Source organism: Bombina bombina, chromosome 6 (assembly GCF_027579735.1).
Source record: "Bombina bombina isolate aBomBom1 chromosome 6, aBomBom1.pri, whole genome shotgun sequence".
Taxonomy (NCBI): Eukaryota; Metazoa; Chordata; class Amphibia; order Anura; family Bombinatoridae; genus Bombina; species Bombina bombina.
In genome coordinates this window covers 389855655-389872680 of record NC_069504.1, presented here as the reverse complement: position 1 = coordinate 389872680, position 17026 = coordinate 389855655, and the positions used below count along the sequence as shown (strand labels likewise).

The 17026-nt window shown below is 39.5% G+C and overlaps 1 protein-coding gene across 6 annotated transcripts in view; it reads left to right on the top strand.

Moving 5' to 3' along the window:
• The window catches only part of ABLIM3 (actin binding LIM protein family member 3), a 425761-nt gene that overhangs the window by 296903 nt on the left and 111832 nt on the right, over positions 1-17026 (top strand). For 4 of the 6 annotated variants that reach the window (XM_053717109.1, XM_053717108.1, XM_053717110.1 and 1 more), the window contains exons 8-10: positions 13138-13196; positions 16030-16101; positions 16503-16658. In XM_053717109.1, the coding sequence (XP_053573084.1) occupies positions 13138-13196; positions 16030-16101; positions 16503-16658 (287 nt within the window). The remainder of the gene's footprint in view (positions 1-13137; positions 13197-16029; positions 16102-16502; positions 16659-17026) is intronic. The other 2 variants (XM_053717112.1, XM_053717113.1) reach the window with 1 other exon arrangement.

The following is a 17026-nucleotide window of genomic DNA, read 5'->3' as shown; positions in this document are numbered from 1 at the left end:
AATGTGTGCAATATGTAAAAATATGTGTAAGTGTACAAGCTTTATCAACCAACAATGCGACCTAACTCCTCTGTTTGCGCCTCTCTCTCTACTGTGACTAATCCTCCACTCCAGTATAGTGTGCTGTAGCTCAAAGAACAATCGCATTTATATTTGAAATTGCGGTTCATTTTTACGAGTGTTAGCCTAATTTGCATAAAACTACTCTTTATTGACACTTTCCGTGGAGAAAATACTGGCGTAAGTTACTTGCGACGACTAAAATGTGTATTTGCGCACATTTCAGAAGATCGCCAGTTTGTCCTACTTACGCCAGTTTAGCATCTAACGGCTCATTATATGTAATACCCCGATATGCGAGGTAAAATTACGGGCGGTGCAGGTTCCCACGCTTGCACCGAAACCTGCGCCGTATATTTGATCGAGCCCTATATCTACAATCATGGGATATCCAGGATAGCTAGTGAGAGTGTTCTACTGTTTCAGGAGGTGGTAAGTCATCAGCAGAGCTGAGGTATTATGGTGCTGGCTTTTGTATCATTGTGGTTTTACAGAGAGTTATACAGAGTATATGATTTAAAATATTTCGGGCATAATATTTATTTTGCTAATTTCTTGCGGGGACCAATTTATTCATAGTTATGGGTACTAATGAAGAAAGTGGCTCTTTTGAAAAATGTTTATTTTGCTTAGAGGCTAATGTTATTCCTCTTGTGCAGTTTTGCTCCTCTTGCCTAAATAAAACTTTATTATTTAAAGATAAGATTTCTCTTTTAGAGCCTTCTGTCTCTCATGATAATGTTGTCCTAGCAATGCCTCAGCTTTCCCCTCAAACGTCCCAAACTTCACATGCAGTGCCCTGCGGTTCCTCTCAACAACCTCCTGGGGGTGTTTATTTACCTGGGGATTTCGCTGCGCAGATAACTTCTGCTGTTTCAGCAGCCTTATCAGCTTTTCCGAAAGTTGCTGGTAAGCGCAAGAGGAAATTTAAATATATGGATGTTAATAAGGGTTCTGACTCTGCTAAGGCTGCGTTAGTCAGTTTGTCTCAGTTATCTGATGAGGATGATAACTCAGTGGCTTCAGAGGGAGAATTGTCGGATTACTGTAGTGATTAATTCTGCAGATCCAGAGGAGATTAATTTCAGATTTAAGTTAGAACACTTTTAAAGGAGATTCTTGCTACTTTGGAAAAATTCGACTTGTTTGTCACTGAGAATTCAAAGAGGTCTAGTAAACTTAATAGGGTATATGATGAACCCTCATCTGTGGAAGTGTTTCCATTTCCAAACCTTATGGCAGAAATCATAACTAAGGAATGGGATATACCAGGGATTCCTTTTTCCCCATCCCCTGTTTTTAAAAAGATGTTTCCTGTCGCTGACTCTATTCATGACTAGTGGCCCACAAGGCCCAAGGAAGAGGGAGCTATACCTACTCTTGCCAAGATAACTACTATTCCTATTGAAGATAGTTGTTCTTTCAAGGATCCCTGGATAAGAAGCTTGAAGCTTTTTTGAAGAAAATGTATATTCATCAGGGATTACAGTGTATTGCTACAGTTGCGGGGGAAGCATCTTATTGGTGCAATGACTTATCTAATCTGATCTTAGAAGATCCAAGACAGGATCAAGGCTCTAAAGCTAGCCAAGACCTTTATTTGTGATGCCAACATGCAAGTTCTTAGGATGGGAGCTAAGATTTCCGGTTTCACTGTTTTAGCTCACAGAGCTCTGTGGTTAAAATCTTGGTCGGCAGATGTCACATCCAAGTCAAAGCTTTTATCTTTGCCTTATAAGGGTAAGACCTTATTTGGTCCAGGTCTGGCTGAAATCATTTCCCAAAAAGGAGGGCACTTTCCATCCCATACTGGACCTAAAGTGTCTCAACCAATTCCTCAGGGTTCCGGCCTTAAAAATGGGGACCACCCATTCCATTCTTCCTTTGATATAAGAGGGTCAGTTCATGATGACCATAGATCTGAAGGAAGTGTATCTTCATGTTCTGATTCACAGGGATCATTACAAGTATCTAAGGTTTCCCTTTCTGGACAAACATTTCCAGTTTGTTGCCCTTCCTTTTGGCCTTGCTACAGCTCCCAGAATTTTAACGAAGGTTCTGGAGGCTCTTCTGGGAGTGGTCAGGTCTCAGGGCATTGCTGTGGCGCCTTATCTGGGTGACATCTTAGTTCAAGCACCATCTTTTCATCTAGCAAAATCTCATACAGAGATGTTGTTGTCTATTCTACGTTCCCACGGGTAGAAAGTGAATCTGGGAAAGAGTTCCCTTGTTCCAGATACAAGGGTGTGTTTCTTAGGAACAATTATAGATTCCCTGTCCATGAAGATTTTTCTGAAGGATTTTAGAAAATCCAAACTTCTTGTGTCTTGCCTTTCTCTCCAGTTTGCTATTCGTCCATCAGTGGCTCAATGCATGGATGTGATTGGTCTGATGGTTGCCTCTATGGACATCATTAATTTTGCTTGGTTCCATCTGAGCCCTCTGCAACTATGCATGCTCAGTCAATGAAACAGAGACCACTCAGATCTCTTGCAGAGGATAAATCTGTACTCCCCAACAAGAGTCTCTCATGGTGGATTTCACGGGACCATCTGTCTGGGGGCACTTGCTTCCTGAATTCTTCCTGGGTGATTGTGACCATGGATACCAGCCTGTTTGGCTGGGATGCAGTTGGGGGCTCCTTAAAAGCACAGGGCCTGTGGACTCCGGTGGAGTCTTCTCTTCCAATAAACATCTTGGAGTTGAGAGCATTTTGCAATGCCTTAATAGCTTGGCCCTAACTAGCTTTGGTTCGATTTCTCAGATTCCAGTCGGACAACATCACCTTGGTGACTTGCATCAACCACAAGGGAGGAACTCTGAGTTCCTTGGCAATGAAGGAGATGACTCAAATTCTCCAGTGGGCGGAGTCTCACAATTGCCATTTCTCTGCCATCCATATTCCAGGGGTGGACAACTGGGAGGCGGACTTTCTGAGCAGGCAGACTTTTCATCCCGGAGAGTGGGCTCTCCACCCAGAGGTTTTCACAATGATAATTCTTAGGTGGAGGGTTCCGGAGTTGGATCTGATGTTGTCTTGTCAAAATGCCAAGCTTCCAAAGTAGGGTTCAAGATCAAAAGATCCTCAAGCTGTTATGATAGGCGCTCTGGCGGTTCCTTGGAGCTTTAATCAAGCATACCTGTTTCCTCCATTTGCTCTCCTTCCACAAGTAATTGCTTGCATCAAGCAGGAGAGAGCGTCTGTGATTCTAATAGCTCCTGCATGGCCTCGCAGGATCTGGTTTGCAGATCTGGTGACAATGTCATCTCTTTGTTAACCCGTTACTCGCAGAATTTAACTTTAGGTATGGCGTAAATACCTTCATTGGTGTGATTCAAAGGGTTTCTCTTGGAACAAAGTAAGGGTTCCTTGAATTTTGGCTTTTCTTCAGGAGGGCCTAAAGAAAGATTTGTCAGTCAGTACTCTGAAGGGTAAGATTTTTGCACTGTCTGTTCTTTTGCATAAACGTCTGACAGATCTGCCAGATGTTCAGTCTTTTGTTCAGGCCTTGGGCAGAATCAGGCCTGTGTTTAAATCTGTTGCTCCTCCTTGGAGTCTTAATCTTGTTCTTAAAGTTTTGCAGCAGGCTCCATTTGAGCCGATGCATTCTGTTGATATTAACTTACTCTCATGGAAGGTTTTGATTCTTATTGCTATTTCTTCTGCTCACAGAGTCTCCAAACTTTCGGCTTTGCAGTGTGATTCCCCTTACCTTATTTTTCATGCTTTTAAGGCAGTCCTATGTACTAAGCTGGGGTTTCTCCCTAAGGTAGTGTCGGATCGCAATATTAATCAGTAAATTATTGCTCCTTCTTTTTGTCCTATACTTCTTCACAAATGGAATGTCTTTTGCATAACTTGGTTGTTGTGCGTGCTCTAAAATTTTACCTTCAAGCAACTAAAGATTTTTGGCAGACTTCTACCCTGTTCGTTGTTTTCTCTGGTAAGCGTAGAGGTCAGGATGCCACTTCTACCACTCTTTATATCTGGTTGCGAAGTGTTATCCGTTTAGTTTATGAGACAGCTGGACAGCAGCCTCCTGAGAGAATTACGGCTCATTCCACTAGAGCTGTTTCATCTTCCTGGGCTTTCAAAAATGATGCTTCGGTGGAGCAAATTTGCAAGGCAACCATATAGTCCTCCATACATACCTTTTCCAAATTCTACAAATTTGATACTTTTACCTCGGCTGAGACTTCTTTTGGGAGAAAAGTTCTTCAAACGGTGGTGTCTTTGGTTTAGGTCCGCGTGTCTTGTTCTCCCTCCCTTTCATTCTGTGTCCTCTAGCTTGGGTATTGGTTCCCACTAGTAATTAGAGTGATTCGTTGAGAGTCCATGACCCTCCCTTATTTATGTTCAAGCGGCAGTTTTTTGTTAAAACCTCAGGCACCTCTATACCTTTGTGTTATCTTATTTTTCCATTTTTCTTCAGCCTAATGACTGGGGGTTATGGATAAGGGAAGTGATACTTAACAGCTTTGCTGGGGTGCTTTTTGCCTCCATAGAGACAAGCAAAGTTAGTCCAGCACAACAGCGGTCAGGGACATGCAGGTTCACTCAGGAGCTACACTCAGGGCTCCAACAGCGTACAAACGACTCCAAGGTGAGTGACAGCAAAAGCAAGTTTATTACCAAATTTTACACAGGAGGTAGCAGCGACATTTCGGAACTAGTTTCTTTAATCATGCATACAGACATAGTGATTTTCAATCTATATATAGGCAGACACCACTAGGTGGCGCTCTATTGCAAAATTTCAATTTAACCCTATGGGTAACAATATATCAAAGTGGTATATAACCAGCACAAATATATACAATTCTCCTAAATTGATAGGAAAGCTTATACAAATATAGAAATCTAAATAATCTAACATGAATTAGATAAATACAATAAAAACCTTAATGAAGACTAAATTTTATAAAAAAAACTGAAAGATCCCAATCTCTATTGAGACCATTAGGTTCAAGAGTACCTAATTTAAAGATCCAAAAAGCTTCACGCTGTTTCAACAGCTTCTCCCTATCTCCCCCTCTGTGGGGTCTAGCTACACTTTCAATTATTTGAAATCTTAACTGACTGATAAGATGACCCATCTTAATGAAATGATGAGCTACTGGCGCTTTTATATTACCTGTTCTGATACTACTCTTGTGTTCTATGATTCTGTCTTTGATGTTTCTTGTCGTCTCTCCGACATAGCCACGCCCACAAGGGCATTTAATTAGATATATAACAAATTGAGTATAGCAGGAATGTTAACCCCTAATGTTAAATTTCTTCCCTGTTGTTGGATGGTAAAAGAATGCACCTTTAGACATATTATTACAGCAGGAGCAGTTAAGGGAAGGATAACATCCTTCTTTTTTATTACCTATAACACCTTGAATAGTAATTTTACTTGGTCCAATATCTGCTTTAATAAGTTGTCTTCTTATACTTAGGCCTTGCTTATAGGCTGGCATAGGGGGAGTTTGAAATTCCTTAACTCCAGGATTGCATTCTGTCAAAATGGGCCAGTGTTTTTTTAATAATTTTATGTATAAGGGATGATTGGGCATTATACTCAGATACAAAGATAATACGTGAATCTTTTTTTATCTTATCTTTCTTTTTACGTAATAGGGTTTCTCTAGATATTGATTTAGCATATTGTATTTCCTTGTCAATTAATACATTGGGATAACCTCTATTAAGAAATCTATTCCCCATCGCTTTCATTCTATCCTCAATAATATTATCATTAGAGATAATCCTGCGAACTCTAAGGAGGGCTTTAAGTAAAGATGGAGGATGGGCACTATTAAAGTGAAGTAAACTATTTCTGTCTGTCTCTTTACGATAGAGATCTACTGATAAAGAATTCCCATTTTTAATAATTTTCGTATCCAAAAATGAAATATTATCCTCACTCCATATTAACTTAAATTTAATGCTATTGGTGGCATTGTTTAAATCATTGACAAAATCGCATAGGGATCCAACGTCGCCCAGCCAAATACCAAAGATATCATCAATATAGCGCCACCAACAGGCGCCATACCGATGAAATCTAAAGTTGGTATAAACAAATTTTTCTTCAAAAATATTCATAAAAATGTTGGCATAATTAGGGGCGACGTTGGACCCCATAGCAGTACCTTGCGTTTGCAAGAAATAATCGTCTTCGAACAAAAAGTAATTACAATAGAGAATAAGTTCAAGCAATTGTGATATAAAATCAATATGTTGTTTAGAGTGCTTATCATCAGAGCTTAACACTGCTTTAACAGCGCCAATACCACTTTCGTGGGCTATAGAGGTGTAAAGACTCTCTACATCTAAGCTGAAAAGAATGTAATTATCAATGTATCCACCTTTCTTAGGCCTAGATTTGGAGTTTGGCGGTAGCCGTGAAAACCAGCCTTAGAGGCTCCTAACGCTGGTTTTAGGCTACCGCCGGTATTTGGAGTCAGTCAGGAAAGGGTCTAACGCTCACTTTTCAGCCGCGACTTTTCCATACCGCAGATCCCCTTACGTCAATTGCGTATCCTATCTTTTCAATGGGATCTTTCTAACTCCGGTATTTAGAGTCGTGTCTGAAGTGAGCGTTAGAAATCTAACGACAAAACTCCAGCCGCAGAAAAAAGTCAGTAGTTAAGAGCTTTCTGGGCTAACGCCGGTTTATAAAGCTCTTAACTACTGTGCTCTAAAGTACACTAACACCCATAAACTACCTATGTACCCCTAAACCGAGGTCCCCCCACACCGCCGCCACTCGATTACATTTTTTTAACCCCTAATCTGCCGACCGCCACCTACGTTATACTTATGTACCCCTAATCTGCTGCCCCTAACACCGCCGACCCCTATATTATATTTATTAACCCCTAACCTGCCCCCCACAACGTCGTCGCCAGCTAGCTACAATAATTAACCCCTAATCTGCCGACCGCAAAGAGCCGCCACCTACATTATAGCTATGTACCCCTAATCTGCTGCCCCTAACACCGCCGACCCCTATATTATATTTATTAACCCCTAATCTGCCCCCCACAACGTCGCCTCCACCTGCCTACACTTATTAACCCCTAATCTGCTGTGCGGACCGCACCGCTATTATAATAAAGTTATTAACCCCTATTCCGCATCACTAACCCTATAATAAATAGTATTAACCCCTAATCTGCCCTCCCTAACATCGCCGACACCTAACTTCAAACATTAACCCCTAATCTGCCGACTGGAGCTCACCGCTATTCTAATAAATGTATTAACCCCTAAAGCTAAGTCTAACCCTAACACTAACACCCCCCTAAATTAAATATAATTTAAATCTAACGAAATTAATTAACTCTTATTAAATAAATTATTCCTATTTAAAGCTAAATACTTACCTGTAAAATAAATCCTAATATAGCTACAATATAAATTATAATTATATTATAGCTATTTTAGGATTTATATTTATTTTACAGGTAACTTTGTATTTATTTTAACCAGGTACAATAGCTATTAAATAGTTAAGAACTATTTAATAGCTAAAATAGTTAAAATAATTACAAATTTACCTGTAAAATAAATCCTAACCTAAGTTACAATTAAACCTAACACTACACTAGCAATAAATTAATTAAATAAAATACCTACAATTACCTACAATTAAACCTAACACTACACTATCAATAAATGAATTAAATACAATATCTACAAATAAATACAATTAAATAAACTAACTAAAGTACAAAAAATAAAAAAGAACTAAGTTACAAAAAATAAAAAAATATTTACAAATATTAGAAAAATATTACAACAATTTTAAACTAATTACACCTACCCTAAGCCACCTAATAAAATAACAAAGCCCCCCAAAATAAAAAAAATGCCCTACCCTATTCTAAATTACAAAAGTTCAAAGCTCTTCTACCTTACCAGCCCTGAACAGGGCCCTTTGCGGGGCATGCCCCAAGAAATTCAGCTCTTTTGCCTGTAAAAAAACACATACAATACCCCCCCCCCAAAATTACAACCCACCACCCACATACCCCTAATCTAACCCAAACCCCCCTTAAATAAACATAACACTAAGCCCCTGAAGATCTTCCTACCTTGTCTTCACCTCACCGGGTATCACACCGATCCGTCCTGGCTCCGATATCTTCATCCAACCCAAGAGAGGGCTAGACATCCATCATCCGACGGCTGAAGAAGTCCAGAAGACGGTCCAAAGTCTTCATCCTATCCGGGAAGAAGAGTAGATCCGGACCGGCAACCATCTTCTTCCAAGCGGCATCTTCTATCTTCATCCGATGAGGACCGGCTCCATCTTGAAGACCTCCATCGCGGATCCATCCTTCTTCTCAGACGACTTCCCGACGAATGACGGTTCCTTTAAGGGACGTCATCCAAGATGGCGTCCCTCGAATTCCAATTGGCTGATTCTATCAGCCAATCGGAATTAAGGTAGGAAAATTCTGATTGGCTGATGGAATCAGCCAATCAGAATCAAGTTCAATCCGATTGGCTGATCCGATCAGCCAATCAGATTGAGCTTGCATTCTATTGGCTGTTCCAATCAGCCAATAGGATTGACCTGGCATTCTATTAGCTGTTCCAATCAGCCAATAGAATGCCAGTTAAATCCTACTGGCTGATTGCATCAGCCAATAGGATTTTTTCTACCTTAATTCCGATTGGCTGATAGAATTCTATCAACCAATCGGAATTGAAGGGACGCCATCTTGGATGACATCATTTAAAGGAACCTTCATTCTGTGTTTAGCCGTGGAAAGAAGAGGATGCCCTGCTTCGGATATCTTGAAGATGGATCCGCTCCGCGCCGGATGGATGAAGATAGAAGATGACGTCTGGATGAAGACTTCTGCCTGTCTGGAGGACCACTTCGTCCGGCTTGGTTGAAGACTTCTCCCGGCTTCGTTGAGGACTTTGGCCCGGTTGGGTGAAGACGTCTCCCGGTAAGGTGATCTTCAAAGGGTTAGTGTTAGGTTTTTTTAAGGGGGGATTGGGTGGGTTTAAGAGTAGGGTTGGTTGTGTGGGTGGTGGGTTTTAATGTTGGGGGATTTGTAATTTTTTTACAGGTAAAAGAGCTGATTACTTTGGGGCAATGCCCCGCAAAAGGCCCTTTTAAGGGCTATTTGTAATTTAGTGTAGGGTAGTGCTTTTTTTATTTTGGGGGCTTTTTAATTTTGTTAGGGGGATTAGATTAAGTGTAATTAGTTTAAAAATCTTGTAATTTCTTTATTATTTTCTGTAATTTAGTGTTTGTTTGTTTTTGTACCTTAGATAATTTTAATTAATTGTATTTAATTTAGGTAATTAATTTAATTATAGTGTAGTGTTAGGTGTAATTGTAACTTAGGTTAGGTTTTATTTTACAGGTAAATTTGTCTTTATTTTAACTAGGTAGTTATTAAATAGTTAATAACTATTTAATAACTATTCTACCTAGTTAAACTAAATACAAACTTGCCTGTAAAATAAAAATAAAACCTAAGCTAGCTACAATGTAACTATTAGTTATATTGTAGCTAGCATAGGGTTTATTTTATAGGTAAGTATTTAGTTTTAAATAGGAATTATTTAGTTAATGATAGTAATTTTTATTTAGATGTATTTAAATTATATTTAAGTTAGGGGGTTTTAGGGTTAGGGTTAGACTTAGGTTTAGGGGTTAATAACTTTATTATAGTGGCGGCGACGTTGGGGGGGCAGATTAGGGGTTAATAAGTGTAGGTAGGTGGCGGCGACATTGGGGGCGGCAGATTATGGGTTAATAAATATAATGTAGGTGTCGGCGATGTTGGGGGCAGCAGATTAGGGGTTCTTAAGTATAATGTAGGTGGCGGCGGTGTCCGGAGCGGCAGATTAGGGGTTAATAATATAATGTAGGTGTCAGCGATGTCGGGGGCGGCAGATTAGGGATTAATAAGTGTAATATTAGGGGTGTTTAGACTCGGGGTTCATGTTAGGGTGTTAGGTGTAGACATAACTTTTATTTCCCCATAGGAATCAATGGGGCTGCGTTAGGAGCTAAATGCTGCTTCTTTTTCAACCAGCTCTCCCCCATTGATTCCTATGGGGAAATCGTGCACAAGCACGTTTAGCCAGCTCACCGTTAACGTAAGCAGTGCTGGCATTGAGGTGAGATGTGGAGCAAAATTTTGCTCTTCGCTAACTTTTTTGCGGTTAACGCCGGGTTTCTAAAAACCCGTAATACCAGCGCTGTCTGCAAGTGAGCGGTGAGCTTAAACTGCTCGTTAGCACTGCACAGCTTCTAACGCAAAACTCACTCTAGGTGAAGGTATTTTAAGCAAAGAGTTTAAGATGTTGCATATCTAACGTATCTTACCCAGAATTCTCTCGTGCATTGGTAACAATGTATATGGAGTTTTACTGGGTAAGGGAAAGCGGTGATACTTGCCTGGATGTGCTAATTTCCTGTGCAACAAATTTTATTGATTTTTATATATATATATATATATATATATATATATATATATATATATATAAACAGTATCTTTCAAAAGTGAGTACACCCCTCACATTTTTGTAAATATTTTATTATATCTTTTCATGTGACAACACTGAAGAAATGACACTTTGCTAGTGCTACAATGTAAAGTAGTGAGTGTACATCCTGTATAACAGTGTAAATTTGCTGTCCCCTCAAAATAACTCAACACACAGCCATTAATGTCTAAACCGTTGGCAACAAAAGTGAGCACACCCCTAAGTGGAAATGTCCAAATCGGGCCCAATTAGCCATTTTCCCTCCCAGGTGTCATGTGACTTGTTAGTGTTACAAGGTCTCAGGTGTGAATGGGGAGCAGGTGTATTAAATTTAGTGTTATCGCTCTCACACTCTCTCATACTGGTCACTGGAAGTTCAACATGGCACCTCATGGCAAAGAACTCGCTGAGGATCTGAAACTGTGAAATTGTTGCTCTAAATAAAGATGGCCTAGGCTATAAGAAAATTGCAAGACCCTGAAACTGAGCTGCAGCATGGGGGGCAAGACCATACAGCGGTTTCACAGGACAGGTTCCACTCAGAACAGGCCTCGCAATGGTGGACCAAAGTAGTTAAGTGCACGTGCTCAGCGTCATATCCAGAGGTTGTCTTTGGGAAATAGATGTATGAGTGCTGCCAGCATTGCTGCAGAGGTTGAAGAGGTGGGGGGTCAGCCTGTCAGTGCTCAGAACATAAGCCGCACACTGCATCAAATTGGTCTGCATGGCTGTCGTTCCAGAAGGAAGCCTCTTCTAAATATGATGCACAAGAAAGCCTGCAAACAGTTTGCTGAAGACAAGCAAACTAAGGGCATAGATTACTGGAACCATGTCCTGTGGTCCGATGAGACCAAGATAAACCTATTTGGTTCAGATGGTGTCAAGCGTGTGTGGCGGCAACCAGGTCATCAGGAGTACAAAGACATGTGTGTCTTGCCTACAGTCAAGCATGGTGGTGGGAGTGTCATGGTCTGGGCCTGCATGAGTGCTGCCAGCACTGGGGAGCTACAGTTCATTGAGGGAACCATGAATGCCAATATGTACTGTGACATACTGAAGCAGAACTTGATCCCCTCCCTTGGAGACTGTGCCGCAGGGCAGTATTCCAACATGATAACGACCCAAAACACACCTCCAAGACGACCACTGTCTTGCTAAAGAATCTGAGGGTAGAGGTGATGGACTGGCCAAGCATTTATCCAGACCTTAATCCTATTGAGCATCTGTGGGGCATCCTCAAACGGAAGGTGGGGGAGCGCAAGGTCTCTAACATCCACCAGCTCTGTGATGTCATCATGGAGGAGTGGAAGAGGACTCCAGTGGCAACCTGTGAAGCTCTGGTGAACTCCATGCCCAAGTGGGTTAAGGCAGTGCTGGAAAATAATGGTGGCCACACAAAACATTGACACTTTGGGCCCAATTTGGACATTTCAACTTAGGGGTGTACTCACTTTTGTTGCCAACGGTTTAGACATTAATGGCTGTGTGTTGAGTTATTTTGAGGGGACAGCAAATGTACACTGTTATACAGGCTGTACACTCACTACTTTACATTGTAGAAAAGTGTAATTTCTTCAGTGTTGTCGCATGAAAAGATATAATAAAATATCTACAAAAATGTGAGGGGTGTACTCACTTTTGTGAGATACTGTATATATATATATATATAATACAGTATATATACGTATATATATATATATATATATATATATATATATATATAAATATATATATATATTATTATTATTATTATTATTTTTTTAGAGAGAGAGAGGGGGGTCTTTAGTGCCCTCTTCTGGTCATGTCTATTATTGTTCACTGTTCATTTCAAGCAAATGATTGCTTGTCTATTTATGCACTAAGGCTTAGCAATCCATTCTGTGTGAGTAAAATCTCTTCTGATACTAATTCAATAACATTTGATGATCTACCTTAAACATTTTGTGATTAAAAACCATATGGTAATATAGGAATTTAAATGTTATTTTAATTTTATTTATTTATTTTATTTATATCTTTTTTAGCAATACTTTAATATGCATTGTACAAAATTCCTGATTATATGAGGTAAAGTTTAATATTGAGAGAAATATCCAAATCCATCTGCGCTTCCTTCTGCCCTTAGTCCAGTCCAGGTTTTTATCATTGGGTGTTTTGTAAATGTAGTTTGATATAAAAAAATGTATCCAATAAAATAGAATGTTAGTAGCTACACCAGCAGCAGACAAATAATGGTCATGAGTTTTATTCCGGAAGCAAGAGGAAGTTAGACAGCTATTATCATGGATTCCTTGGGGAATTCTCTACATCATTTATATTCAAGGTGACCTTTAAATAATTGTGTGCTGGAAGTGATCTATGGGAATGTGTTTGCATGGTGGGGAGGGTGAAGACATCTGACTGTATGAAGAAGCACACTCTAATCCCTTTATACTGTGTTTACTATGATTTTCTGGGGGTTTTCTACTGCAATCCTTTGCCTTTTTTTCTTATAGTCTACAGTATGTCCCTGCTGGTCTAAATAAATGTAAATAACCTAGCTAAAATACTGACCTTTTCCTCCCCAGGCTCTGAAGTGTGGCATCCAATATGCAAACAGGCAGCACGTGCAGAGAAGAAACTAAAAGTGAGTCAACAATTGCAGTGTCTTATCTGATCACATTTACTTTGCACTTGGTGAGCTGCACAGAGACTTGGTTCCTGTCCATAAACAATAGTATTGAGTTATACAGCCTTATATTTCAAATTCATTATGTAAAAATATAGATGTTGCCCTGTTATCCTGTAAATGCATGCACTGTATTTGAGATACAATAAAGTGGAGAGTATACACTAATTGTCATATAACTGCATGTAATAGACACTACTATAAAGAAGAATATGCACAGATAATGATCTAAACCCAGTATAACACCTTTTAAAAACTTACTTAGAAGTTTTCAGTTTAGCACTGTTGATGAGGTTAGGCTGGGTCACCCAGTGAATGGGGCTGGGAAAGCAGGAAAAGCAGACACTCTCCCCTCCCCATTCCTTCCATATGAAAAGACAGATTAGACAAACAGGTGCCTGAAGGAGTCTGTAAACACGTGTGTGCATCTGATACTTTAGAGCTTAGTTAGGAGTCTGAAAATCAGCACAATGTTATTAATAAAATAAGCAAAACTATACATTGTTACAAAAACACTCCCAGATGGGCTAAATAAATGTATCATCTACAAAATATTTATGCAAAGAAAAATCTAGTATACAATGCCCTTTTTTTTCTTTGTTCTCTTGATATTCTTAGTTGAAAGCTTAACCTAGGAGGTTCATATGCTAATTTCTTAGACCTTGAAGCCCACCTCTTTCAGATTGCATTTTAACAGTTTTTCACCACTAGAGGGTGTTAGTTCACATATTTCATATAGATAACACTGTGCTCGTGCACGAGAAGTTATCTGGGAGCAGGCACTGATTGGCTAGACTGCAAGTCTGTAAAAAGAACTGAAAAAAGGGGCAGTTTGCAGAGGCTTAGATACAAGATAATCACAGAGGTTAAAAGTATATTAATATAACTGTGTTGGTTATGCAAAACTGGGAAATGGGTAATAAAGGGATTATCTATCTTTTAAAACAATAAAAATTCTGGTGTAGACTGTCCCTTTAAAGCTGTACAGTATTGCACTGCTGATCTGTGATTGATATGTAGGCAAGAAAGTCACACGTAATCAAATCTTTAGCGTAGTGCTATTACTTTGACATTAAAGGCACATTCTAATGAAAAAAATAGATGAGTTTGAATTTTTGAAGCATGTGATTTTTTACATTACTTTCCCTCGATTACCATGTGTTTAACACCTATAACGTTGTTAAACAGATACATTTTTGGTTTGGAGTTGCAAGTATTCCAGCTTGCAAGCAGAGCAAGGCTAATAAGCTTATCAGAAGCAGTCCAGTGTAGCCACCAATCACCTGCTTCCAACTGGGTCTTTGTTATTTATGTGTTTAATCCGTTTGTTGAGATTACACATATTGTAATCTAGGACCAGTAAAATTGCATGCTCTTACTATAAAAAAAGATGTTGTTTGATCCAGCCTAGAAAGAATGGGAAGATGTAACCTTATTGCTTCAAAAGTGAATAATAATTATATAGACAGACTTGATGGGCCCATTGCATCTCTTCAAACACTATGTTTCAATGTCTCTAATAAGAATAATTATTGTTAGTAATATTTTTTGGGGAGTGTCTGTTTCCATAGCACTAATCTAGTTTAAATTGCAAGATATGTATCCATGTATGGATGTCAGGGGCGTATTATGGCCTAGGCCAACAAGGCCAGTGCCTAGGGCAGCAGATTTGGGATGGGCAGCACATCTGTCCTATCTTCTCTCTAAAAGCCAGCACACAGTACAGTGAGCGATAAAGTGCAGGCTTTTACAGAGAAGACAAGGCACATGCGCTGATTAAGGTCGCTCTTTACAGGCAGTGCTCCTTTAAACTGTTGCTTTATTTAGAGCTGCCAGCATTTTTGCAGTGGTGAGAAACTTGACTGGCGATATGCTTTCAAGGTGAGGCTGGAGGAGAAGACCTTGTGCCGATATGCTGCCTCCCCTTATCATCTGTAGTGGGTCTGCCAGCGCAGTGCTTATTGTAGGTCTTAGCAGCTAACAGACTGGATGCGTCTGTGCACTGCTTAGATCAGCTTGTGATGTCTAATCATAAACTCTCAGTACTAATATGATAGCTACTAATAGCTAGTTTTCTCTGCATTCATGATGAACCCATGGAGTAAATAAGAAACGGACACTTAAAAAGTTTCATTACTTGAATAATGGTAATTACTATATGTTTTTGCATGTAAAGGGCAGTGATTATTTCAAAGTGTATTTTTTATTCCCTCCATTCATCTCTCCCTTCTTTCCCTCCCTTTCTCTCTCCCTTTCTCCCTCCCTTCCTCCCTCAACTCACTCCCTCCCTCGACTCACTCCCTTCTTTCCTTTCTCCCTTCTTTCTCTAAACTCCCTCCCTTGCTCCCTTTTTTCACTCAATTTTTTCCCTCACCACTTTTCTATTCTCTCTCTCTCTGTCTCTCTCTCTGTCTCTGTCTCTCTGTCTCTGTCTCTGTCTCTCTCTGTCTCTGTCTCTCTCTCTGTCTCTCTCTCTGTCTCTGTCTGTCTCTCTCCCTTCCTGCTTTCCTTTCCCTCCCTTTTTCCCCTCCCCTTCTTTACTCTCTCTTCTCTCAGGGAGAAAATGGTATGAGATGCATGCAATTCAATCCACCTGTATGCAAGTGTTTTGCTAGCCCATTTTCTTTAGAATTGTTATGAAAAAAAAACAAAACATTTTATACAATGACCCAAAAAAATATTAAGTGGCCTAAAACCTTTGAGGGGGGGGCAGAATTTTGAGTGCCTTGGGCAGCACAAAACATAAATACGCCACTGGTGAATGTGTAATCTATACCTTATGTCTTCACAGTATAGAAGAGCGTCTGAGACATCTATCTCACCTCCTGGATCTAGCATTGGTTCTCCCAACCGTGTAATATGTGTAAGTAACAATGAAAAGAAAGGCACAAACATTTTGTTCCTATTTGGATTTTGTCATATTTATATACACTGGAATTTCTTCCATTCTCTACAAGTATAAATTATATGTATGTCGCTGGTTTCCTTCTGTCTGTCTTATTGCTGCTTTAAATAATTATATTCTCTGTAACTTCATGTTAATTCATTACTTTGTTCTTTTATACTCATTTCTCAACTACTGGACCATATTTACTGAGCAGTGCATAAGACCTGCAACATCTTTGTAAAGATAATGTATTACTCATTTTAACAAGCTAGTCATTAAGGTGGTTTTTGGCTCCAGAAGATAGAACTGCAAGGCTTAGTAAATATCGTTTTTTATCTCTTGCCTGTTTCTCTTCTTTTCTTCATCTTTTCTCTCAGGCTAAGGTAAACAATGAAATTTTAAATTACAAGGATCTAGCAGCTCTTCCTAAGATTAAAGCAATCTACGCAGTGCAGCGCCCTGACCTCATTTCATACGAGCCTTATAGCAGATACACGTCGGATGAGATGCTGGAGAGATACAGCTATGGGGAGGTACTATTGTTCTCCAGACCCATCATTACTACATATCCCATCCACGTTGAATTATAACTAGCATGCATGCTGTCTGCTGGGCTCATACTTGTGATACATTTGAAGGTATCTGAGATATTAATTGAACAAAGGATCATTGTATTAAAAAAAAATATCATCCATGTGAAAGAACAGCATCGGGCTATTTTATTATTATTTTTTTATTTTATTTATTTATTTTTGCATTCAAAAATGTGAAGTGAAAGCTGTATCATTTATGCACTTCTAATGCCCACTAATGCACTAATAGTTACTAACACTCATTGGGGCCTATCTATAAAAAACAGCCCGTGTTTCTGGCGAGTCTTCAGACTCGCCAGAAACACAAG